Source organism: Branchiostoma lanceolatum, chromosome 18, assembly GCF_035083965.1.
Source record: "Branchiostoma lanceolatum isolate klBraLanc5 chromosome 18, klBraLanc5.hap2, whole genome shotgun sequence".
Classification (NCBI taxonomy): Eukaryota; Metazoa; Chordata; class Leptocardii; order Amphioxiformes; family Branchiostomatidae; genus Branchiostoma; species Branchiostoma lanceolatum.
In genome coordinates, this window is record NC_089739.1 from 8,875,599 (window position 1) to 8,902,758 (window position 27,160).

Sequence of the window (27,160 nt, forward strand, 5' to 3'; positions counted from 1 at the left end):
GTCCCCTGAGGGGGCCAATTAATGCCGACCAGTGAGAGATTTTGTAAACACGGGCTACGCATTTTACCTCCCAAAGTGAAGTCAGGTAACCATTTCTACACCTTAGTAAAGTGAAGAAATTACTGTTAAGTGACTTTTACAAGAGCAGATCATCGAAACCTGCCAGGAATTCAAACTCAGTACATCTATGGTTCAACAACCTTAACCACAAGGCTACCGTGCCACCACAATCAATGGTCACCTCTTGTTCTCCGACTCTCTGCTTTTTGCTTGTTCGTCTCTCATCTGTTTCATGAGGCGAACTTTAGTCTTCTTCATCTCGTCCAGGTCGTGCCGCAGAGTCTTCAGCTGCTTCTCGTACTGCGCGTTGTTCCGCATGAGGCGCGCGTGCTCACGCTTAGCAGCCTGGAGCTTCTTCACTTCGTCCTGTGGAAACATACAGAAAAACAATGCATTGGTCACTGTGCATTTCAAGCATCTTCAGAACTGTGGAATGAAGGCATATGGAAATGGAGATGGGTATCATCCCTATATATATATATATATACAAGAAAAGGTGGGAAATTCCAAATTGGATTTTAACTTCACTAATTACAAGTTCAAGCATTTTCATGCAAAATGAAATATTACCAGAGTCATGAAGTATCATATAATGTATGCCATGTACATCTTTGCAGTTCATATCATTTCAATTTGTCTGTGTCTGTCTGTGTTCCAACATAGTCTACCTTCCTTGATCCAAAAACTTTAACTTTAACTTAAAGCAAATTCAAGTACGAGGAAAATACATTAAAGGATGCCTAGACATTGGAACAAACAGTCAGCATGCATAGAGAATCAAACATTTATCTTTAGTGCTTTCTCAATACTATTGACACAATATAGTCTCTTAGACTATAAGCATAAAGTCTCTGTCTTCAATAAGATAAGAAGGGTGGGTTTTTGTAATGATCAAAATGAAACACCCCCTTACCTGCATGTGCTTTAGTTTCCTTTCGTATTCAGACTTGACTTTCTTGGCCTTTTCCTCGGCGATGTGGTCCACGGACTCCATGTTGGCCAGCACCTAACATAGGAACAGAGGAACACAGGTGAGTATGTGGCAAAACTGAGTACTTCATGTAATTGTGGTGTGCTGATCAGTTCCTTAATGCAAGGCAAGGATAGAATAAGAAACAATCACAGTATCTGCCATAGCAAGTTTCAGTGTCATCACCTAAATGTCATTACCTTGAGATGGATGAAAAAGTGAAAAGATGGTGTATGTTAGACCAAATACCGTTATACCAGTTAACAAAGACGTCAAAAGACAGATTTTCTTCTACTGATCTTTGACAGTAACCAACCAAATAACCAACCATCTAAACGAGCAAAAGCTGGTATACCTTGTCCCTTTCCTGCTGTGTGGCCTGTATTTTCTGATGAAGGGTCATGAGTTTCTCCTCGTACTGAAACTTCAGGACCTGCATCTTCTTCTGGCTCACCTCCAACTCATCAATCAGCTTCTGTTTGATGGCGATCTCACACGAGATGTCTGGAGGAATAACAGAACTAATTATACATTGATGAAGGTTAGACATCCAGGTAGTAAGATACGCCAAAAATAGTTACTCAAGCAACTGGATAAAATTTCGAAACAGTCAGACGTTTCAGACAGCATCCGCTATCTTTCGTCAGAACTAATTATGTTCACTAGCTCCGTAAATAGTTTCATCAGCTTGGTAAGTCACTGTGTTTTATTGACACTGACATTTCGGTGACCGTCTGTTACCTTCCTCAGGGCAATTCTGACTGGTTCACTATGTACTGCAGCTAAGGTGTCGCTGTTGAATGAAACACTTGGCTGTGTACAAAGAGTCTTTTTATTCCATGTTCATTACCTGGGTAAGTGAGGAAAGTTTTGTGAAGTGTTTTTCCCAAGGACACAATGTCTATCCAGGAATGCCAGGAATCGAACACGTGACCCCTCGATGATCGGATCTCGTGTCCACTAGCCTAACAACTCAATCATTCGACACCGCATTTACATTAACCAAAATAATCTGTAATTGATCTAAGGCCCCCTACCTGCCAGATCCTCCTCCAGATTATCATCCTCCTCCTCATCAGATGAGCTCTCACTGCTCTCCTCCTCCTCTTCTCCCTCCTCCTTCTCCTCCTGGTTCTCATCTTCATCATCATCTTCCTCCTCCTCCGATTCTTCTCCCATTCCGTTCTTCTCCCCCTCCTCTTCCTGATCCTCTTCTCCATCACTCCTGTTCTCCTTGTCAGAACTGCCGAACAAATTTTTTTTTAAGTTTTAAAAACTTGCTTATTCATGTTTCCTTATTTATTAAGCCGCAGTATCTATGTGCAAGCACATCTAACCCTAGTGAGATGTGGAACAACAAAAACTGGACAGTGAGTGCGTATGTCTCTAATTTTCCATTTTTCCTATACTTCAATCATAACTTCTATGTACCACCCTCGACATATACACAAGCTCACTCCACAAAAATTAATTTTCTTGCTAATCTTACAGAAAGAATATAATTCTTTCACACAGACTTTTTAACCTGAATTCTCACAGCAAGAACTATTCTTGAAGATTTTGGTTGCAGAAAATACCTTGTCACAAATTTCAAATGTCACAAAATCTTCACAATTTTGAAATTTCCAAAAATTCAAGTGAAACTTTTTTCTTCATTCTCCATGTAATTTCATGCATTGGGAATACATTATGTAGCAATAAATGATAAAAAATCACTGAAAATCTAGAACGTTCAAATGTGCTGGTAGCTTAAAGTACAATGCCATTCCTATACCAATGGTGGAAAAGTAAAATTTTAGTAGTGGTATTAGACTTGGGAAAATTACAATTAGCAATTTTGTTAAAACTTAGATGACAAGGATTGGAGGTTGTCATTTTTTTATCATGGTCAGTCAAGGGACAAGAAGCATGAAAAAATAAAACACTTTACAAAGTCTGCTCTTGTCTGGCTGGCTAGTGCATATATCAGGAGTTGAATCTCGGTTCTGACTCGGCTGCTAGCTTTGTCTTCAGGTTGAATGAACAAAGAAATAGGCACCATGTCTTGGAGGACAAAGCTAACAATAGATTTCACAATCCTGCTTTTCACACTAAGCATTTTGAAGACTTTCTCAATTTTCTACCTTCCATTTTCTTAAATTAGAGTTTGTTCAGCTTCTTGCAAGAAACCCTCTATGAAGTCTTCAATAGCTACCTTAAGCATACATTAAACAGCAGGAAAATACAATGTAGGTCAAGAGTTCTAAAGAACATTTTTGGCAGCAATGTCCTCTCTATCACTGCATGATTTCAGGGATTGTCTGATGTTCAAAGGTCATAGACTAGAGCCCCTCTAATGTGACAGTAGAATTTCGGGCAAAAAATATGCTCAAATCTCTGGCGATTTTGAAATCTGGAGATCAACAGATTCGGCCCAAAGTGTGACAGCCCCTTACAAAATACACTCAATTCTCAGGCGTTTGTGAGATTTTGCATTTTTCTAATGATCAACCAATTTGGCCAAAGGTCATGACATGGTGATCCCAACAGCAGACTTACTTTCGGAATTGGCTCAGTATTGTGAATAAAACAAAAGAAAATACTATAATTGCTGGGTTCATGTTGCAAGGGTTGGAACTTGCAGCAGGGTTTGGTTAGCAGCTTCCTGCCCAACCTGTTTTACCTCTGCATCCAACTGTCAGTCATGACTGCCCTGTCTACACATGTACAGCACTTCTGTCTATTTTTCCTGAAAACACAATCATGGTGCATCAACAAACAGTCACTTTTTATGCATTGACAGTAGGGATGTTACATGTACATCAGGTACAGGTAGTGTAACACCACTACAGAAGTTTAGTTTCAGAACCAGACCTGTACCTGTACCTGAACCGTCTAAACAGCCCTGACATCTATACTTCCTGGAAACACAATCATGGTGCATCAACAAACAGTCACTTTTTACATTAATCAGGGCTCTTAATCAATTTTTGAGAATACATGTACATGCAGTAATGAACCTAGCAAAAAAGTTTGGGTGCACAAAATTGAATAAAGTAGAATGTAAGCAAAAGCTTTGTATTCGAGCTTTGAAAAATTGTGATGAACCCAATGGGGGTAACTTCAAATTTGAAATAAGTAGTTTACCAAAGGTTTCATTATTTTTTCCCACACTTAATTGTCAAGAAAATGGTGTATATTAGTGTACAATAGTGCCTTTAGGTATGCAAGCCTAAACATAAATATTTGGGTGCTCTCAGTCAGAAATTAGGAGCTCAGCTCCAAATCAGAGTGCACAGATGTGCATATGCATCCAGTATTTTGAGCCCCGTTGAGGCATTGACACCGATAAAATAATACTGCAGTACCTTTTGAAACCTATTCTCTAATATCTGAAAGTTATGGTAGATGCAGAAAAATGTACACATCACAAGTTTAAGATCAAGATAAAATTACACATCACTGCCATACTTATGGCCAAAAATCCTTCAAAGCACACACTGTCAAGCAAAAACGACAATCAAAGACCATACCTTTCTGAATTGTGCCGTTTTCTGACCCGGTTCTTCTTGTGTTTAAGATTCTGTAGGTCTTTCTTTGCCAGACTTATGATACTCTCCGTGTCTTCTGCAATGGGAGACACTGGAGAGCCCCCTCCAAACTGGTTGGTCAAGTCGGAGGAATCCAGCCCTCCCGTTAAAGCAATGTGGGATGGGCTACGTGACGAGAGGGATGTGGAAAGCGCCAGGCCCTGGTTGGACAACCTGCGCTGAAGATGCGTCACCATGCTCTCACTTTCTATCAGCTTACCCCTGGAGATTTAACACAAGAATGTTACAGATATAGAGAAAAATAAACAAAAAAGGGCATCATATATCACCTTTCATACTTTCTGGTAGCAAAAATTCACCTTTCTCACCTTTCCAAGAAATTGCTATTCACCAGAACCAGCTGTTTATGTCAACACTGGTGCACTTTTACCCCCTGACCCAGTCCTACGCAAGCCGGGTGTAGTAGCTCAATGTATCTAACAACAATACCATAATGATATAAAAAAGCTTTTTTGCAAAACTATTGACTTAAAACACATTAACAATCAACATACCAAAATTTTCCCAAATTGTCAAAAAAAAGTATTTAAAAATATTTTTGATAAAAGATAATTCTGTCACACCTTCCAGATACATGTTACTGAAAATAAGACCTCCTTTGGGAAAAGCAAAAAAATGTGATCTTGCTACAAGATCCCAGAATCCCACCTGAGTTCCTCGATCTCCTTCATGTAGCCCTGGATCATGGATCCGACCTGATCCTCCCCGTCCTCTCCCGCCTGGTGGATCTGCCATCGCGCCTGGTCTGTCATCAGCTGACTGATCCGCGCAGCCTGACTCTCCACCGTTTCCTGCAGAGGCAACCAAGCAATGTAATAGTGGGTAAGATCTTTATTCACAACCAAGATATTTCCAAAAACAGCTAACATTTCCGTGCACTGCAGCTAAGTGTTGATGCTAACAACATACTCCCAAACCATTCATAGATCCTTCAAATATGTATCTTCAAATACATGTAGGTGTAGCATGAGTAGTCAAGTGGTTAGTAACCCTTAGTGAGATTTTTGGAGTTTATAAGGATGGGATACGCCATTATTAAGCTCTTCAGAGCCAAGATATCGTACAAAGATCTGGTTAACCCCAGTCCGCCATATTAAATTTGGCGGTCATGTCACGTGACTCAACCAATAGTAAGGATCGTATGTTTCCTAATAATGGATCGTATGAATTCCGTAAAATTCGTATGAATACTTTGGCACCCCTGATGAAGAGTCTCAGTCCTAAGGATGAGATGTTAAGCCATGCTCAATCCTCAAAGCACTGCACAGTGCATAAGAGGTGAGTTGGTATTCTCACCTGGATGGCTTTTATCCTCATCCTGAGCTGGTTGTTCTCAGTTTGCAGCATGGTGTTCTCGTGGAACATGTCGTTTATACACTCAACTCCGTCCTCACCTATCGTCCGACGACCCTGGGTGACAAAAAGAAAGATTGTTGATGAATGTGAAGATGGTTGTGGATGCAAATGTAGTCAAATTCAAAATTAGACATCCAGGTAAACTATATCCATTACATTTGTGCTTCACAAAATGGGAGTGAAGTGTTATTTTCTGCCCCTTGTCTGTGTGTGTCTTAGAGAGTGTGTGTGTGTGTGTGTACACGTGTGTGTGTCTGTGTGCTTCTGCAAAAGTTTCTATATGTTCTATGTTCTAATGCAAGTTGAGGAGGCAATCTTTTTCCTGCCACCTACCAGTTCTTGTGCAAACTGAACATGTCCATCAACCTGTCTGTCTGATCTCCCTGAAAATTCCAGAAAATATCAAAATAACCCCCCAACCAAAAGTTGAGGAGGCAAGCTCACTACTGCCTCCTAGCAGTTCTTGTGCAAACTGCACCTATGCACCACCCACCTGTCTGTACTCTAACAGTTCTGTCTCCAGTTCCATGACCTTGGCTCGAAGTTCCTGGATGATCTTACTCGTCTTGTCCTGGTTCACGGAGACCTTGTTCTTGATGTTGCGAGCGCGGTTTGCGTACTTGAGCGTGTTCAGCGTCTCCATGAAGTCTCTGTCGGACGGACTGACGCAGGCGATCATCAGGGTGCGGCTGTTCCCACCTAGGGAGTCTTGGAGCAGTCTGGTCAGCTTGGAGTCTCTGTGAGGAAGACGAAGTTTGAGTCAAGATTTCAGTCAACCTTTCTTTAAGATTTTTTCAACCTTTCAACTAAGGATCAACAAAAAAATCTACGCTCAACTGACTATATATTTGAATGGTTATTCTTTATAGATCAAGGTGTCAGAAGCCGTCTATTCCAGCACTCCTGGATGTACATAATGTACATGTAAAAGATCTATTTCATTTACTTCAATTTGAAGTTCAAAGAAGCACGATTTCTTAACAACTAAACTAAGTTAAGTGTATCTTTATTCATGTATATCATTTTAACTCATTAGTAAGATGTACAATTGTCTTCCTGACTTTACAGAGACTACGACTTATTTCAACACATTCTAACTCCAGTACCTGTCTTCCCAACTTCATGGATCCTATGTCTTTAAGACTAAATGGCGACACAACCTTCTAACTTCCATACCTGTAAGGCACATGGCTGCCCTTCTTCTTGGGGTCTCCTAGAGCAGAGATGACATTCCCTAGGGCCAACAGTCCACAGTTTATAGAGATCCCCTCCTGAAGTGAGAAATCATGAGTAATTACGGGAGAGCTGACCAAAAAGTTTGACTTGTCATCTTTGTGGTAGAATTGGTACATGTGAATGACCCCCAGTGTCCTGCAATGATCATGCATTAGAAATCAGCAGTTATGAGTCATTGTAGAAGAAAACCTTGGCTACAGACAGACAGCAAGAAAACCCCCACCAAGACAGAAGGGTAAACCAAATAATTCTTGTGGGTGTCTGAAAGGAAGCTGCAGTTTTGCAAGGACCTGCTAGGAGGTGTTGTTGAGTTGCAATTGTGTAAAGAAAATGCTAAAATCCAGTTCATAAATGAGTCTTAATTCGTCATGTAAAAATTTTCAGATAACTACTAACCTTTTGTCTATCTCCTGTTGCGCCAGTTCTCTTCAACCTCTCCGACCCAGCAAGGTCAACGAAATGGAACTTAGCCGTCAGTGTCTCGAAGTCGTTCAGCGCGGCTGTGTCCGTCTCCTTGTCGGTGTCGTCCTTTTCTTCCTCTCCGACGGGCGCATTTCCCCTGACCACGCGCTGCTGCTTGATGTGGATGGTGAAGATGGCGTGGGAGCGCGAGCTCTGGGCGTTCATGTTGGTGCTGGCCGTGGTACGGGACAGAGCCCCCATCTTCAGGCATTGAATGATCTGGGGAGGTGAGGTAAGAAAGTCAGTCAAGAAAAATAACAGTACTAAAAAGATTCTAATACAACTATGTATACTACGCAACTATACAACTGAGCAACTAATAACTGTCTTGGTCCTCTCATCAATTCAATGATGAACATCTTAACTGTCTTGACTTGGCTTTTCTCACGGCTGATTTTGTTTTTAAATCATAATGCTTCTTCGTTTTTCTTTGCTAACTTACTCAGTGGACATAGAGGTCATGGCCTTACGTCTCTCCTGGAATGAAGAGGATAAGTAAGAAGTCACTGGCACTACAAATACGAGGGAAAACCAGGTCATAAACCCTTGATTATCTCACCTCTTCCTTTGAGCTGACTGCCCTGGTGGTGACACCTACTGTGTAGATCCCGCCCGTCGCATCCTCATGGATCTTAATGTGCGACTTCTTACCCTGCAATTTATTAAAAGATAACCATTACCATTGCAACACTAGGACAATGTGGAATAGAAATCACATCATTGATATCAACACTGCTGTTAATTATGAAATTGGATTGGCAAGACAAGAAAGATTGTGATACTTACATGCTCCTTGGATGGGTCAAACAGGTCATTGATGTCTTCATTATGGAGCTAGAAAAAAGGAAAAAAATCAAACAAATGAGTGGGGAAAATCTGCAGTTGTCAGGTAGTGACAATAGACAGGATTCTGTCAATGGGAAAAATCTTTTAACTTTCTATTCTAGGGGACCTTTAAAAAGTGGCCACATTGGCAAGGTGGTCACGTGTACAGGTTTGAATATATGCTATAATTTTGAAACCATTTTAACCTTTAGCACTCTGCAGTAGCCATTTGGCACCCAATTTCCTATTGGTTACAGAGTTAGGCAGCAGGGAGAAGGTTAAACCACACTACAGTACCTCCATGAACTGTGCGTTGATCTTGAACTCTGGCGGAGGATCACCTCTCTCTAGCGCCGCTTTCCGTCGCTCGCCGATTCCCTGGAACACGTGTTCCACTGCTCGCGGGATCACACCTTGCTCCTCCGCAGATATGCTCACATCAAACCCCGTACCCATGGTGTAGGTTTTACCTGCGCCCGTCTGAAACAACATGCAACAAGCATACAATTAATATGACAACCTACATGTAATTGATACAAAATGCTGCGTCCAGGTTACATGTGTACATGACATATGCTTCAGGTCATTTCAACTTGAGGACTGCTCAAAGCTTGTTGGTATTAAAGCGCTTTACTTGCAGATGGCAAGTGCCCTCTTGCAAAACATACCAAAACTGCAGTAGGAAAGACAAACAAGGTTTGTTTTCTCTCTAATTTGACCTTGAATATTCTCTTAAAGAAATACTTTCTGTCCATACAAAATAAGAGAACAAGAAAAAAAAATTTTGGCAACTTGTAGTTAGAGAATCATATAAACCCTAAACTAAGATAAAATATACCTGTACCTGGATCTGACGATGAGATCAATATCTGTCTGGCTTCTGTTACATTTGTGCAGGTGGATGTCACCCATAAAATGAAGTTTGGATGGCCCATAATCAATCATAATGCCATTATCTGAGTAGCCAGATCTGGCCTGCTGACATGGGGCACAGCTGGTGGTGTTGTTTCTATGGGAAAGTTTCCATATCCATTTCCTATCAGGGCTCCAAATCAACTCTCTCCCTATCTCCCAATTACAGTCAAATTTGACAATAGGTAACTGTATACTGTAAATAATGTGTTTTTCCAGGGACCTAATTTTGCGGTATGAGGAAAGGATTTTAGATTTTAGTGTGAAGTACAGTGATAACACAATGCATATTCACAGTGTTATGACTGCACAAATAATATCTGGGGTATCAAAACGAATCAAAATGCCATTCTTATGTGTTGGTAACTTTTGCAAATGTCACATTCCACCTAATCTTTGGTACTTTATGCTTTTATACTGTAACTATACTAAAAACTGCCTGTATGAAATTGTCACACTCTTTCCATGATATTGTCCACAGTCACAGTGCAACATACAATGTGTTGGGAGTAGCCTAAAATCCATCCCCTTTACTCCAGTTCTCTCCTCTCATCACATCCAATCAGAGTAGGACTTTCCAACTTTGATCTTTCAAAATTTATAGCTGGCTGGTGTACACGACTTTTAAAGACTATAGTTAACAACCTCGCCCATCAACTCCCAACTACAGATGACCTTGCTCACGACCAGCTTCCAACCATGGTCTGAAGAAGGTCAGGAGGCCATGGTCGGCTGCAATGTATAAGTGACAGGAAAGGGCCATTTGGAGTCCAGTCTATATTGGGCCTTGCCCACCCATAGGGTGGCTGCTGGGCACATTGGCTGCTCTGATAATTGAGTTATCACTTACAGGGTTGCTGCTGTCAATCAAAATAGGGGTCAGTCTAGGGCCACAGGACCTTCTTACTAGCTGTCTATAATTTAGATGGACATTATAACAACATCCATGAGAAGATCATATAGTACATCACAGTGAAATCTGCATAATATGGGGGTCTGTAAAATATGTTAAGTGTAATCAGTGGTTTTAATTATACTGTAACATAATTTGTAGGTACCGGCTCTAAAATAAATGATAATTGTGGCAAGTATAAATACTATGATAAGCAGTTTCAATTATGATGTAACATAATTTGTAGGTACCAGTTTTATGAAAAGTATAGCAAGTGAAATGGGCAATTTCAATTATACTGTAACATTATTTGTAGGTGCCAGCTCTAAGATAAATGTGAAGTGTGGCAAGTATATAGTACTATTAGGCAATTTTCTGAAATGTATACTATAGGGATGAGAATTAGTATAAAGTAGAAACAAGCCAGTGCTGCATTTACATGTACGCTTCACATTGCAATCATTATGGAGAGTGACCTTTTCCTAACATCCAATTATGGATTTTGTGCTCAACTTCAAGCTTGGAGGGAAGCCATCAGACATATTATGTGTCCTCCCTTGTCTTCTTTCTTCATTACCAAGTCTTATGAATTATTACTGCACTTATGAATTATAACTTCCAGTACTTAGTCATGTGCACTCTGCATTTCTAATTGCTAATTGCTTCTCGCAAAAATATGGAAACATTTTCTATGTATATTGTTATGATCTACCATTACATTTTCTGCATGGGAGTTTTCTTTTGGCACTGACTCAATTCAATTAAACTCAGTCTTCTGAAGGACAACTAAACTGTTACAAAACTCAAGAGATGGTTTTCTAGCTCATTGAGAAAGTTTTTAAATTATCCAGATCCATAATCACAATTACAACAATTATCAACAGTTAATGCTTACTGTACATGGAAATCACTCATAAGATTATTTTAATACTTACAAGTCCATGCAAGAAAACCGTTTATTGCACATCCACATTTGCAGTAACCCAGCAACACATGAAGTCTTAAGTGATACAAAAACCAGAGGTTCTCCTGCAGTACCAAGGAAAGTCGCCAGGAGGCCCAAAATCAAATCATGCCATTGAGAGGTCAAGACCTAAACACCTTCCAAATTTCCTAACAATCTATCTAGAGTTTCTTGAGTTATGCTGCTAAACCACAAACACCTTTATGGTGGCCGTACTACAAACGTTATCAAAAGCACAACCTTCTTGCAATTTGGCAAAGGTAGTAACTGGGATGCACTAAAAGCTTACCAATGGAAGTACTTCACCACTAAGCTTGTATTCATCCGTCCCTATTGAGACACTAAGGCGTCCACTTCCTCTCTTTCATATGTTGCCATGACAACTAAAAGCCTGACAAACCCAGGTGTCCAGTATATAAGGGGGATTCCATTTAAGCCCTCCTCCTACACAGGGCCAGTATACAGGTAGGTTCAACAAATAAAGCTATAAAGTACAGTACATTTTAACCCCCATGTTGACTCATGTTGTAACCTGATAGCACATGTACATATTGTAAAAGGTTGACTTATTGAAATAGATCATGATGATTTTATACAAAGCTAGGGAGATGTTGGATATAAGTCTTTTAATATACAAATGTATGCCACCAGCTGGAACCATGTACCAGCAAAACTGGTACAGTCAAACCTGCCTAGGCGACCACCTTTTCAACGCGACCACTTGGCCATGGCGACCGCTTTTTCTCGGTCCCGAAAATTTTCCCCATAGGCACAAGCATTAAGCTGCCTTCCCAAGGCGACCACCCGTCCAACGCGACCGCGACCGCCACGAATTGGGACCGCACAGAGCACAATCCCTGCCCATGGCGGCCGCCTAATTTTCAAGCGTGTGGTGACATCGGATCATTTTGCTGTCGGATTTCACGGAAATGTTTTCAAGACTTTGAAGGACAAAAATAAGGACAAAAATATATGGAATAGCAATGTTATAGCATCGATTCCTCCATGAAGTGTTTTAATAAAACTTTCCCCCTATAAACATTGTAAAGACAAATGTTTGTTGTGCCTATCGCCGTAATCTTATAGTTTACCGCAGACTTAGTTCAGTTTAAACTCAATTTTCAAAACGAGTACGTAGTGCATGGCGTCAAAAAGTCAGATTTCACAGAAATTACTATCTATTTCTTGTATTTTCAACAAAAATGTGTCTGTGTCTAACTAAATTCCGCCGAAAAATGACTTCGCGGCGGGCAAAACATCGGGCGAGAAATGTTGTTCCTTGGTCCCGACGCCATCTTGGATTTGGCGCGGCCCGGATTTGGCGTACCGCTGACCTTTCTGAAACACAATGCTTTTGTGTATGAACATTTACGAATACTCTAGTTATCGATGAAAATTAATATTCTAATTTTCTTTTTATTTCCATGAATCTCACAAACCTTTATTGGACGGTGTGCGCTCTGCTGCACTGACTAATACCTTTCGATGCGGTCGCACAGAGCTTGGCGGCGCGGCGCGACGAAATCACACCGTTCCGTTTTCATCTTTAGGATCCTTTAATTGTCAGACCGAAAACTTTTTGCCCCTTTTATCCAGCGGTCGGCGCCCCAAAAAGGCTGGGGCCAGCAGGTGTTTTCTAGGGATTTGTCTTGGGCCGTAAAACCTCGATGATGTGCGTGTGTGTGTATATATACCATTTAATGTAACGGCGCTGCGAGATCATCGAGGCAACCATTGTTTTGAAGTCAAAATTATGACGAAAATTTGTACACGATGTAATGAGAATTGAACCTGGTCATGCTGTCTAAATTCACATAATTTTTCCATCCATTTACGTACTGTATTTGAAAACCTCGACCTGGAAACATGTGAGTGGAATCCTCTTCATGGCGACCACCTGTCCATCGCGACCGTTTTTGCTCGGTCCGCCGGGTGGTCGCCTTGGGCAGGTTTGACTGTATATCAAAAACAGGTACATATACAGATACATGAATGAGTGGGTCAAACACAGACACTCACATGTATGTAAATGTACACACACACACACAAACACCCTCCCCCCCCAAAAAAAAACCCACACAATATACAATGTACAACTCCAAGTAGCCACCTTGAGTCAGACTTTAGCAGGTTCAAGATGGAACAGGTTGTTTGATGCACATTGTACAGTACTTGTAACGGCTAAAAGCTGGAATCCACCCACTATCCCGTAAAATCCCTCCTGGTTTTCCCATTAGAAAATCCTGGGGCTTGAGGTTCAGTAATGTTTAGCAAGACCAGCACCTCTCCTTATAGGTCTATTTGGAAAACAAATCCCAGCTTAGGGTCCAGCTGGTTACTGACTTTGCAGCCAGGATGTGTTTTTCCTTGCCTTGCACCATTTAACCTGCTTATTTATCTGTTGAAGATTCAAACACACAAGGTTTAAGATGTGGATGTTACATTCAACTTTAGAAAACAGCTTAGCTATATGTGTATAAGTGTTGCTAAGTGTATGAAACTAACAAAATCAAAAATGTGCGCATTAAGGAAAGATAAATGGTTATATTCTTACTCAACCAAATATCAGATTGAATGGTACCTATTGTAGATTGGCATGAAGTATATTATGACTCAATTCAATTAAGGATGGTATTGACCAACAGATATACATGTAAATTGGTGTTGGCCCTGACTGCTCCAAACAAAAATGTTATACTTGTAGATCCACAACAATGTTTACACATTACTAATATGCATACATGCAGGTATATAAAAGAGAAGTAACTGTGTATGAACCAATTTTATTTTGTTCAATATCAGAATATGTGAGTAATGTCGTGCTGGACATGAATATGGATTCTGAGGAGAAAGTCTGTACCTTTTGGTACACAGTGATCAGTTCAGTGGTCAGATTCATGTTTTCCTCACAGCCTTCTTTTTTCAACATTTCATGCTATCATCTGGCTGACTTCTTCTTTCAAATGCCAAGGAAATGAATTGGCTTTGCCCTAGGGTTCAAACAACAGCCCATGAGCACATGTGCCTCTCCCCACATTTTTCTCAGCTTCTTAACGCTGACCCTGACCATGCGAGTTGAACCTGCGTTCTAGTGTCAACAGAAATCCTCCATCCGGACATGTCTGGGGAACACTACTTAACTAGAAAGGCAACATTTGCGAGCAAATACAGCATGTTTAGCCATACTCCTCGCCATGCAAAAAATGGACTCTCCCAAAATAACAATGGACCATTCTAAAATACCTGCACTAAAAAAATGAATCACCCAAGTCCAAAATTGAGTCTTCCAGTAGCACCTCAACACAATATGGACCAGTCCACAACCATATCCACTTATTGATTAACAAATACACTTCTGCTAACAAATGGACTTTTTCATAATCATTCCAGCTCAAAATTGAAAGAAATAATTAAAGAATCCTCCCCTTGCAAGAATGGGATATTCCGTGCCATTTCCATGTAAACCAGTCGAAAAATATCTGCTGAAAATTACACTCTTGCGCATAATCAACCCAGTTCAATATTGAATTAAAAAAGATCAACCCCAGGGAAGAATGAAGTTTTCCATAGTATACATATGAAGATTTGACAGGAGAAGAAGGAAATGACCAAAAACAACATATTTGAGTCAATTCCAAGTCACCGAGAGGATTTTAATATAATATTTTTAATATGTCTGAACTATTTTGATTAAAAGAATGTCTAAGTCACACTAGTTCTAAAGTGTTCAAACAATTAGAATTGAAACTTACAACATGTTTGAACTTATTTCACATACGTTGGAAACATTTCGAACGTAACTACACAAAAATCTCTTTATTTAGAACAGTTTCAAACCATCTATCCAAATGTTTCAATGTTCGAACAATTTGTAACAAAAGATTTTCACAATTGCCCTCATAAACGAAGGTGCTAAGTCCTCCTGTGTGTTTCTGCCTATTTTCGGTGGCCGCGCTAGACCACCAGCGGATTTGTTTTGACGTAGCGTCACCCGCGCGCGACGATGTACACTGTTCGGCACCGCTAATATCCGGCATTTTCCCGCTCCAAAACACTCCACAAGACCCACGTTTTTAGTGTTTTGCCTCTTGTGCAACACGATTCAATTTGCATTACTAACGGGACGAAAATGTTATGATAGAAAAAAATTCACTCCGTCCCGGCGTCCGTCCCAATAACATGAACGACATGAAAATATATTATCTTACAGATTCAATCACGAAAATCAACAGCATGGGATTCCAAATTTTCGCAACGGCCGACCATTTATCATGGTTGAACTTCCTTCCAAGGCGTGCGATAGATAAACATTCCCGGCACATAATAGTCACTAGTACCAGACTAACGCAAGCTCATGATGATAATAGGGAGAAAGTTTGTCAGTGAGGTTTGGCCACCAGAGGGTACAGTCATTTAACGTTACAAGCTAGCGCAAAGGGGCGAATCATTGACCTTACCGGGGACTGACTCTACTGGCCTAATCATTCCTTTTTTGCCGAATTCTACGATCCATACGCCCGTACGTAGGACATGTAGGAAGGCCTGGTGGACGCTACACATCACGGGAGACGCGTGTTGGTCCGAGACAGACAGCGACGTGCTTTCGATCGCGTAGCGGCGACGCACCGCTGCGACAACGTGCGGGACCAAAACGCCTGTCCCCAGTGAGACCATGTGTTTTGCGCGGCATGCCCCGAATCCGTCTACCATTGCTGAATGTAGCCCGATTCATAGAGTTCTATTTTGTAAGCATTATTTCATGTACCCCTCAGCGTGAGAATTCCTTGTGCAACACTTCGCTACATTATATATTCAAGTTTCCCCGCGCACCGCCTACCACCCGCCTTTGATCATGTATGAAGTCGGCGGCAGAGAGAGATCATCAATCAATTTTGACAGGAGTGTCGCGCCAGTCTGAGGAGAAACAAACTCCCGTGTTGTGTTGAAGAATTTGGAGTTTGAAAATATCTGGAATAACTAATGCTAGAATAAACATTCACAAAATCATTGATTTAACTTATTTTCTGTTATAAAATTTCCTAAACTGCAATTTAACCACTGAGTTTAACGGAACATGTTGTTTTCCCGATAATCACGTTAAATGTTTATGTCCGGTCTTTCCTCCTCGTAAGCAAACTTCCAGCTTGTCGCCAAACTTTGCCGAGGCGATATGTACAGAAGCTGAGCGCGCTCGTTGTTTTGTTGTGCTAGCCATGCCGTGACGAGTCTTCGATTATCTGTAGTTGTTGAAGGACACAAAGAAATCTTCGGACTGTAGTTTTACCGCTTCGAAGGGCGTGACAGTCAACGGTACTAGTAGTAAGGTTTGAACGAGCGTTGTGTTTCTCAGCTCACCTCAGTTCCAAACGTAAACAACGGGTGCGGGTTAACGTGAGCGGCGGGGGATTTGTTCGGCTGGCGACATCCCCGTACCGTGCCGATAGCGTGGTGTGTGTCGTGTTTCCTTGAAACGGATTTTTAACAATAGAAAACTAGATCTATTCAAGATTTCTAACAAATTTAATGGAAACTTTTTCTGTCCGGCGTAGTAGGATTTTGGGTCCCTAGGAATTCCCATACCATATTTGGCATGAATACTAGCACACCTGCGCCAGGAATGCACGATAATTATATTAACCCAATTGACCAATCAGGTGGTCGCAAGGCTCACAGGCATGCAAGGCCAGGTGCAAGGCACTTGGGGTCAATGACCTGTAGGTCATATGTAGTATTGAAAGTGACAGAAGTGGCAAATATTGTCAAGAAAGCCCAAAATAAATCGTTTTGAATATATGTATGCCAAAAATAGGAATGTAGTCCTTTAAATATTTGTTCAAGCCACATATACAGCAAATTTCAGGTCATTCGGTTGAAATACCAGGGCGCAGGAGGCCAAGATATGCTAAAAATAGCCTAAAAACCTCAATAAAATCACTTTCAAGGTCAATATCAAAAAAAGAAAAGAACGCACATTGGTTTTTGCCTACATTACCTCTGTACCAAATTTCAGGTCATTTGGTCAAAAAATGACAGAGATGAATCGATTTGAAGATTTGACAGGAGAAGAAGAAACATGAGTAACTAGAAAGGCAACATTTGCGAGCAAATACAGCATGTTTAGCCATGCTCCTCGCCATGCAAAAAATGGACTCCCAAAATAACAATGGACCATTCTAGAATACTTCCACTAAAAAAATGGATCAAACTTGAGTTTAAAAACAATTATCAGTCTCTCCATACAGGAGTGGAGTCTTCCAGTAGCACCTCAACACAATATGGACCAGTCCAAAACCATATCCACTTATTAATTAACAAATACACTTCTGCTAACAAATGGACTTTTTCATAATCATTCCAGCTCAAAATTGAAATAAATAATTACAGAATCCTCCCCTTGCAAGAATGGGATATTCCGTGCCATCTCCATGTAAACTAGACCAGTGGAAAAATATCCGCTGAAAATTACACTCTTGCGCATATAATCAACCCAGTTCAAAATTGAATTAAAAAAGATCAACCCCAGGGAAGAATGAAGTTTTCCATAGTATACATAATGATATATATGGAGATTTGACAGGAGAAGAAGGAAATGACCAAAAATGGGTGAAATATAAAAATGTGACACCCCTTTGTTTGAATGCATGATTCAATAGTATACACTTTGGGTTGAAAATAACGAAACCAAAAAATTCTTTGTTTAAAAAATCGTTTTGAAAGGCTGTATGGCAAACATTTGAATGAGGGCCTGTGTACATGCCAAATTTCACATTATCTTGGTTTAATACATATAGGAACTGGAGATGTGTATCTTTAAAAAAAAAAGAGTGAACAAAGCCAATCACATGTCCTAGGAATTCCCATACCATATTTGGCATGAATACTAGCCTACACCTGCGCCATGTAATTAGATTAACTCAATTGACCAATCAGGTGGTCGCAAGGCTCACAGGCATGCAAGGCCAGGTGCAAGGCACTAGGGGTCAATGACCTGTAGGTCATATGTAGTATGTGACAGAAGTGGCAAATATTGTCAAGAAAGCCCAAAATAAATCGTTTTGAATATATGTATGCCGAAAATGGGAATGTAGTCCTTTAAATATTTGTTCAAGCCACATATACAGCAAATTTCAGGTCATTCGGTTGAAATACCAGGGCGCAGGAGGCCAAGATATGCTAAAAATAGCCTAAAAACCTCAATAAAATCACTTTCAAGGTCAATATCAAAATAAGGAAAAGAACGCACATTGGTTTTTACCTACATTACCTCTGTACCAAATTTCAGGTCATTTGGTCAAAAAATGACAGAGATGAATCCATTTGAAGATTTGACAGGAGGAGAAGAAACATGAGAGAAAACAATATGTTTAGCCATACTTATGGCTAAACATAAAAACAATATGTTTAGCCATACTAGGTATGGCTAAACATAATAAAGACGAGACAGTCTCCTGCATTATTCCAGAAGTTGAAACAAGAAAATAAGAAGCATTCTTCTTTTCCAGGACAAACACATAACATTGTTATCATATACGCCAAAAAAAGTTACTCAGATAAGCAACTGGATAAAATTTTGAAACAGTCAGATGTTTCAGACAGCATCCGCTATCTTTCGTCAGTGACTCTTGTTATCATATAGTTTTGGAGACAACTACAAAATCATCATCATCATCTCTACAAAATCAACCAAAGTTATAGATGGGTAAATAATAAGCTAACCATAACATAAGATGACAATAATTTGGCAAGACAAACACATCTTTCTTTTTTAAAATCTCTGATAATACATGTAGATAGTCATTAAAAGACTAGGCAATCCATTTAGCAGCATTCTTTCAAACTACAAATTACAATTTCACACCTGTCAGTCTTATGGAGAAAACTATGCCACCCTGAAGGGGAATTAAACTCTCAAGTGTAAAGTTTGACATAGTTTAGTAGCAGCTTCCACTTCAGATAAGAGAGGAGTTTCTAGGGGAGTTGTTTTGAACAGAGGGACCATTGTTTCAACTGACCTTGGATGAGAGCTTCACACATGTGTGTTGGAACAGACTCAAGGCTTGTACAAGTGGGCCTTCATTGTAGGAGCACCGTGGAAATTTGTTGGACAGGAATTAAACCAAGGAGGTATTGTTACCAGATAACCCACTTGGGTCTTACAATTTATTTTCATTCTTCGAAACTATTTCTATATGGAAAGAAGATGACATCATATAGTCGGAGAAAAAACAAGGCTTGTACAAGTGGGCCTTCATTGTAGGAGAACAGTGGAAATTTGTTGGACAGGAACATGAACTAAACCAAGGACGTTTTGTTACAAGATAAGCTACTTTAATTACGTCTTCCAATTTGATTTCATTCTTCAAAACTGTGTTTGCATGGAGATAAGATACCACCATAGTAGGAGAACCTCCATCTCGTATCAGCCATACAGTGATTTACACCATTCACCTCAGGAGACCTGGCGTATCCCCCTCTTGTATCAGCCAACGAAAGGGTATGTCATCCCGCAAGGGACGGTATAACCAGAACGGTGCACGTCGCAGGTAAAAACATGTCGCACGTAAGCACGTTGACTACCTACCTACCGCCTATAGTAGGAGAGAAAAGAAAGTTGGCAAAAAGGAAAATATCAATTTGCTATGGTTTTAACAGAATACAGTCTAAATCTTTTTAAAAGTCCATTGAGGCAGATACATGTAAATCCCTGTACAGGGTAGGCAAGGTTTCAAAACACTTAGTACAAAGCCCTGTCTGTAGCAGGTAAAATAAAACTGTGGAGAGTTTATTTGTACAAGACCTCAGCACTTGACAGAGTAGTTTTCCTTGCCACTGAGGTGACCTCATGGTGACCTTCAGCCTTGCCCTTGTGCTCTAGCGCTATAGCCTGAAACATAGCTCTACACTGCCATGTCTGTGGCCTAATCCAGTAGTTAGCGACCCTGCCTCTGGACCAAGAGGTTGGAGGTCCAATTCCAGCTGTGTCTCTCTCCAGACATGCATGCTACTTGAAAGGGTCGCAGTCCTTACAATGGGATATTAAGCTGTGACCCACTGTTCATTGTGCTTGTAAAAAAGAGCTACAATGAACCTGTAAATACAGTAACCTATTGTCTGTCCTCTCTGTCATGGACAGTGAACTTACTGGTACAAGATCACTTTTACTTTTCACTTTCTTGTCTGCTGCTCTGATCACTTCCCTGACAAATAGTCTAGCACCACTGGTAATAAAGAATCATTGAAGTATTTGCATGAAACATACGCAAGGGTTCTGATTGGCGTAGAGTCGAATTATTTCAGTTATCAAATAATTTTAGGAAACAACAGAGTCTGACGATAAACCGGATAGTGAGGGTGTTTGACTTCCAAGCCTCTTGCATATATTTTACGCAAATATTTGAATATATGCCAATTATTTCTCTTAATTGGTGCCAGACTGTTTAGATTTATTTATCTATTGAAAAATGTTGTGAAAAATTTGTTGAGGGATCGTACCATGACAACAAATAACACTACAGTACTAAAACATGTGAATGAATATGTATGACCTTTATTCCTTGACAGTCGTATACATGGTACAATGTATGGCAAGATCTATTACACTGACACATATACACCTTGACTGAGTCCTGAGAATGCAACCTTTCCAGTTGACATAAACATGTGTGCAGTCACCTTTTGGAGAAAGGCTAGCCCCACTTGGGTGCAGGGGAACTCCCTTTGTTGGTTTACCACAGCATGGGTAGATGGGTCACTGGTTCAGTGGTTGGGTGTGTTATGGGAGCCAAGTTTTAACATGTGCCATACATCTCTAGCTGCAAAAGCAGGGCTCAAAATACATCCTGCATATGCAGGTTTGTTGAGGACTGCAATTGAAGCTTTGCAGGTGATTTTGATTTTGCATCTGTTCCATAAAATGGGTATATACATGTTTGTCACTTTGTGCGGGTACAACTGGAGCTGTGCAGGTATTCTTTTTAATGTCTACCTGTACCTAATTATATAACCTACACTGGCCATGGTCAAACCAGCTAATGACACTATGCAACAGTAGTGGCCCCAAAAATCATGGCCTTTATTTTTCACAGTATTCCTGAATACAGCAGATTCAAAATGGTACAATTCAAAATGGTACTATCAAAACATTGTTACCTTCATGGAAAATGGAGGTATTGTTTTCGGTGTGTCCAGAGAGAGTGCCAGTAAAACATTTTTGGTGCAGGTTATTTTGAATGTAATAGTTACATGCACTGGTTTACCTGCAGCAGTGCATGTATGCAGAAACATGGATTTTGAGCCTTGCAAACATCTAAAGATCATACTGTAGATTTCACAGCTGGATTTGTGTGATGAGGAGAGGATGTTGACACCACCAGAAGTCAAGGACAATTTGTTCACACAGAAGGATATTTACAGTGTCAAGAAGGAAGTTTAGAGGCTGAAACTGTGGTATTTTGACTGGTAAAGTCAAAAACAAAAGCTCTTCAAATGATGGGAAAGTCATACCATATTCAGTTCTTGGTCACAAAGATTTTTTTGTTGGAAGATGGAAGTTTAGACTGGCTGAAACAGTGATATTTTGACTGGTAACATCGATCAGAAACAAAAGCTCATCAAATTCTGGGATAGTCATACAAATAATTTTTTTGTCACAAAGATTTTTTTGCTTTAAATTTAAATTTAGGAATTACTAAGAATTTCTTTCTCAAACCAGCCCAACAAATCTTCTTTGACACCCTCCTACCCCCTGCCCAGGACCTACCCCCTGCATGTACATGCACACTCTGATCTGACCTACATACATACACTACATCATGTCTACTCACATGGAAAACTGGAGAGATGTCCTGGGTTACAACCAGGTACTACATGCGACTGTTACTTATTAGTGTTAGAGATGTTTCACTTCACCCAAAACCGGTCAACAAGATGCAGATGGAAAAGAAAATATGGGCTAGAATCTGACTTACCAGAAAAAAATCTCAACCTGTCTCCAAGACCCATCCCTCCATTGCAAAAATCTCAACCTGTGGATTAAGATCACGGCTGTCTCCAGGACCCGTCCCTCCATCCCGAAACGGAAATTTGCTTCTTGAGATTGACAAAAATCTCACCTTCATGTCATGAAATTTATGAAAATGTTTTTCTTTAAGCTTAAAATGACAGATCTAACAACAAAAATTAACAACAATGGCTCCCAAACAAGGAGTGGGACAGAAAAAACTCTGGGAAAGCTGGAGACAGCCCTGGTTCAGATACAGGGTTGCTAACCACTGAACCATGTAGCCCTACTGTGAGACAGATCACTCTTAATTCTTGCTCAGGGACCCGAAAAGCTGAATCGGATCTTCCTGAAGTGGTGCAAAAATAGAAAATCAATAGAAAGTTAAACGATTTGGACCAGCGAGCCTTTTCAGGAGGGGATAACTGTGTTTGTTTCTCTCAGCGATTTACTGACTCCCTGCTCTTCCATGAGTGACCGACTGTTGTGAGTCATTTCCGTGCAAAAGCCCCAAACCTGGATTCAAGAGATGTCCAAGGAAACACAAAAAGCCGGAAAGTACAGCTTTAGATCGAAGTCTTTTTTTTGAAAGCTGAGGGAGAAAGAAACAACAACTTTGAATTCTGCAATTCCTTTTTAATCTGTGACCTCATTTTGTGTTTCATGAAAATCTCTCAAGGATATTGTGTATTTCCATAACAGAATATTGTAACTATACCTGTACATCAAGTTTTGCTAATATCAAAACATGAGAAGCAAAGTTTCTGTCATATCATCATGTAGACACTGATTTTAAACTATGGATTGCTAATCTTAGTCTTGAGCTTTGTAAACCAAAATATGTGGGAAAAAATCCCAGAATCCTCCCACCTGTAACAGTGTAAGGCAAGCAATGCCCCACAGGGATGCTACATGTAACAACAACCCACTGTAAACATGTCAATATTTGTTGAATGCCACAAAATGCATGCTAACGAGGCTTGTTTCTGTACAGAGTGCAATATGGACAGTATCAGTCCACACCCTAGCCATGATAAGGCAGTTTACTGAGAGTGAGATACCAGTGCAATCATTCAAAAGTTGTTATTGGCCCATCTTCCTTGACACTTACACATCTACAGTATACTTTAACCTTCTCCCTGCTGCCTAACCCATAACCAATTACAAATCTGGTGCCAAATGGCTACCATAGCAGGTTGAAGGTTAACCACATCCAAACGTAAGGGCCCTATTGTCTCCTTTATAAGCTCCCTCCGGCTCATTTCCATTTGTTTAAAAGTCCACAGCTGACCTGTAGATCCTGCTTACTTTACGGCACGACCTTTGACCCAAGGGCCCATTTTATTTTGCTGGCCAGCTGGCCCAGATTGACCACTATAAACACTCAACAAGAGTCCGTAGGACACAATTCTCCGTGAAGTATTTATAGTATGTACAAGTATTGACCCACACAAATTGCATCTCTGCTCAGTCCAAGTAGTGTTTTAGAGCAAGTAAAGAAAAAGTGTTTGTTTATCTTTTTCTTTCAATACAGGAGTGGTCAACCTGCTGAAAAGTATGTTTTTACAGCATGGCACAGATGGGATCTAGAAATTCCGGGAAAAGTCACAAAGTTAGATCTAGATGGCCCCTTTTCAATTATCAACGAACCATTCAGCCTTACAACTAAGATGTATCAGAAATCACAAATATGCAGTAAATCCTCTTTCCACAATTTATTGCAGGCCAGCCTGATCTATAGCTATCAAGCTATTTGCAATAAAAAAAGGCTAATTTATGTTATCGTAACATTTCACGAAGGTCAAAGGTCACCGGATCTAACCACCCGGAAGTGACACTGGCGCGCGCACTTTTCTGAGAGATATTTCTCAACAATCTTTCATCCCCTGTGTAAACTTTTTACATTGTCACAGCCTCCGTATTATAAACTACAAGTGTGGTAAGTTTGAAGGTCCAGAGATTTGCCATTTTCACACTGTGCGTAAAAATACATCGTCCGTCCCGTGCGCACACACTGTATGCGAGTTGCGAGGGACACGGCATACTTAATACACAGACTGGAGCTCACTCGGCACATGTTCGCAGCTAAAACTCACAATTCCCGTTGCCGCATTGGTATGTAACTTGGTATATCGTTTGCTAGGTTGCGTGTGGTGATGCACGTTGTCTATTTTTCAATGTAACAGTGACTATACGATCACAGCAAGTAAGGAAGATTTATACCCCGTATCTGCCTGAAGTATTCCAGTCATGCATGACGGATTATAACATGGTCCCTATGGCAGGGCAGTGGGACATAGCATTAATTATAGGGGTGCAATTACGATATTGGATTGACGTTTAAAGTAGTTATGGTGTAACAAAGCTATTGTGCATCCCCACGCCGAACCAGGCAAACGATATGCCAAGTTACACACCAATGCGACAACGGGATCATGAGTAATAGCTGCGAACGCGCAAACAAATGCATTCCCAATACTCCCAGAAGGAGGTCATCCTCCTTCCCGGAGTAATTAAGGTCCTTTCACAGGCGGCTTGGGGATGATAATTTGTTTCCTGAAATTACAGTGTTTCCAGATTGACTGATCATGAGAACAAGAGAGTAGGAGCGACTTTGAAGAATTAAGTTTAGAATTTATAGCAGGTCCTACTCCCTGCTGTTGTACATGTTATATTGCCTTTTATTGCTGATTACACAGATTTCTGATGTATTCCTCTATTCTGGAAGCCATGAACAAAACAATTTATGATCTTCTTGGTTCATTTCCTAGCAAAAATTCAGCAGGGAAATATGAAACTAGAGGGCTGGGAATGGGATGAAAACTTACATCTGATGATATTCACTCCCTAAAACTTTCTGTACCATGGGACAGACATTTTCATGTTGATATTCCTCTTCAGTCTGCAACAACATTTCTTGAATCCGAGACCAAGAAATCAACTTTGTGCGGACTGGCATGATCCCAAATCACAAGTCACAGTTTCAAGAGGCCAGGATTTAAAATACGATTTTCCCACACAAAACAAGCTGACCAAATCTAATCTAATCAACTTGCTAAACCCACTTCCCAGGCTCAGAGCCAGAGATGAACAAAACAACTCTCACAGATATTCCAGAGATTTCCTGATCTATTGTCCAGACTACGCAAAATAACAGTTACTCAAGCAACTGGATAGATTTTGGCAACAGTCCGAGTCAGACGTTCCAGGTAGGATCTACCGTCTTTCGTCAGTGACACTGACAAAAGATAGTGGGTGCTAAGTGAAGTGTCTGACCATTTCCAAAATTTATCTAGTTGCTTGATTAAGGAAGCGTAACTGTTATTTTGCAGAACTTAAAAGTTAAATATCACCTAGAAACATGGTAGCTTTAGCCTGACTCAAATGACTCTTCCATTTCACGTATTTTCTCTTCCCTAAATGTCTATCATATCATTATACATGTACATATGATGTTTATTAATGTTTATACAGGGGTAAATATATGACATGGCAGACCTATTTCTATACCCCAGGGCATGAGTTAAGCACCCGGCGACCCGTACATGTGGAGCCAGAAAAAGACATGTAAGGGCTATTTCTGTCCAGGTATGGGATAAAGGTCAGGCGAATACGTGTAACACTTAGGGAGGACTAGCTGGAGTACTCGGAGTATCCAGGTCATGCATGGCACTGTGGGGGGCTGGTGTCTCTGATACTGTTTGTGATAGTGTCCAGAATAACAGCTTTACTTTTATTTATTTATTTATTTATTTATTTATTTTGATTTTACCACATTTTTGTGGAAGGATTGACATAACAGGTGAACTATCACCTTTTCAAGATGCCATCCCAGACCCGACTGTAAGATTTGGACCATCGCACACCGGGGCATGCCCCTACTCTTTTTCGAAAGGTGTGGTGGGTTCTTTAACGTGCGCGGGGTGTTGCTCTCCCCAAACACGGGACCTCCATTTAACGTCCTATCCGAGGGACGTCCCTAACCCTAGATGAGCTAGGTACTCATTTACACCTGAGTGAAGTGAGGAAAGTCGTGTTAAGTGCCTTTCCCAAGGGCACAACGTCGGGGCGCAAGTTCGGACATGTCTCTGGGCACACCTGGGATTAGATCCCGGGACCCATTGTTTGACAGCCGCGTGCTCTACAGTTGCGCCACACGACGCCATGTTTAGACAAACTGTTTGACCGTGAACATGTACAATGTAGAAGTTGCCTTGTCAGAGACTTGAGTTTGTCTCAAATTTCAGACTTAAATCTAGCGTTGTATGTTGACAAAAATATAGAAATAACCTTAATGAAATACAATCTTTTATTTGCAAATAGACGAATGACCTTTTGATCTCGTGTCCACTAGACGAGCCACTCATGGGAGTTTGGAATGGGGTCTTTTGCAGTCAAATAGCGGCTAGGCTAGCGGACACGAGGTTAACAGGTCACGGGTTCCATTCCTGGCTAGACATTGTGTCCTTGGGAAACAACTTTTCTCATTCCACCTGTGTGTAAAATGGGTACTTGACTTCAGTTGGGGAGGTGAAAGGTGGTGGAAGGAGAGGGATGGGCTCCGCCTTCCAATACCATACCCTAGACAAAGCAGATTAACAACCCACTGCCCCTACAGCCTCAAAGGCTATGGGACTACCTTTATCTTACCTAACGCAGGTGTGTATTTTGAGCCTCGGTACATGAGCGTGAAATGTAGCGAGTTCCTTTGACCCTGTGTAAGAGCGTGACACCATTTCTGTACCCTGTTGTTCACATGTTTACTCAGTCGCTTTACATAAACATCACGACAAACACCCACTCATGAATAAAGTGCCATTCAGGGAAACATCCGCAACCACCCACCACTGCAAACTCAAAACTTGAATAAAAAACACTATAAATGTTGAATATG

At 40.7% G+C, this 27,160-nt stretch overlaps 1 protein-coding gene across 6 annotated transcripts in view; it reads right to left on the reverse strand.

Annotated features, from left to right (window-relative positions):
- LOC136423843 (kinesin-like protein KIF21A) overlaps positions 1–27,160 on the reverse strand; it is a 48,058-nt gene that overhangs the window by 11,053 nt on the left and 9,845 nt on the right. For 5 of the 6 annotated variants that reach the window (XM_066412196.1, XM_066412198.1, XM_066412200.1 and 2 more), the window contains exons 3-16: positions 8,797–8,979; positions 8,461–8,508; positions 8,234–8,326; positions 7,609–7,893; positions 7,153–7,247; positions 6,470–6,713; positions 5,917–6,030; positions 5,269–5,411; positions 4,543–4,821; positions 3,693–3,758; positions 2,068–2,273; positions 1,386–1,534; positions 974–1,066; positions 242–426 (exon numbers count right to left, since the gene is read on the reverse strand). In XM_066412196.1, the coding sequence (XP_066268293.1) occupies positions 242–426; positions 974–1,066; positions 1,386–1,534; positions 2,068–2,273; positions 3,693–3,758; positions 4,543–4,821; positions 5,269–5,411; positions 5,917–6,030; positions 6,470–6,713; positions 7,153–7,247; positions 7,609–7,893; positions 8,234–8,326; positions 8,461–8,508; positions 8,797–8,979 (2,183 nt within the window). The remainder of the gene's footprint in view (positions 1–241; positions 427–973; positions 1,067–1,385; positions 1,535–2,067; positions 2,274–3,692; positions 3,759–4,542; positions 4,822–5,268; positions 5,412–5,916; positions 6,031–6,469; positions 6,714–7,152; positions 7,248–7,608; positions 7,894–8,233; positions 8,327–8,460; positions 8,509–8,796; positions 8,980–27,160) is intronic. The other variant, XM_066412199.1, reaches the window with a different exon arrangement.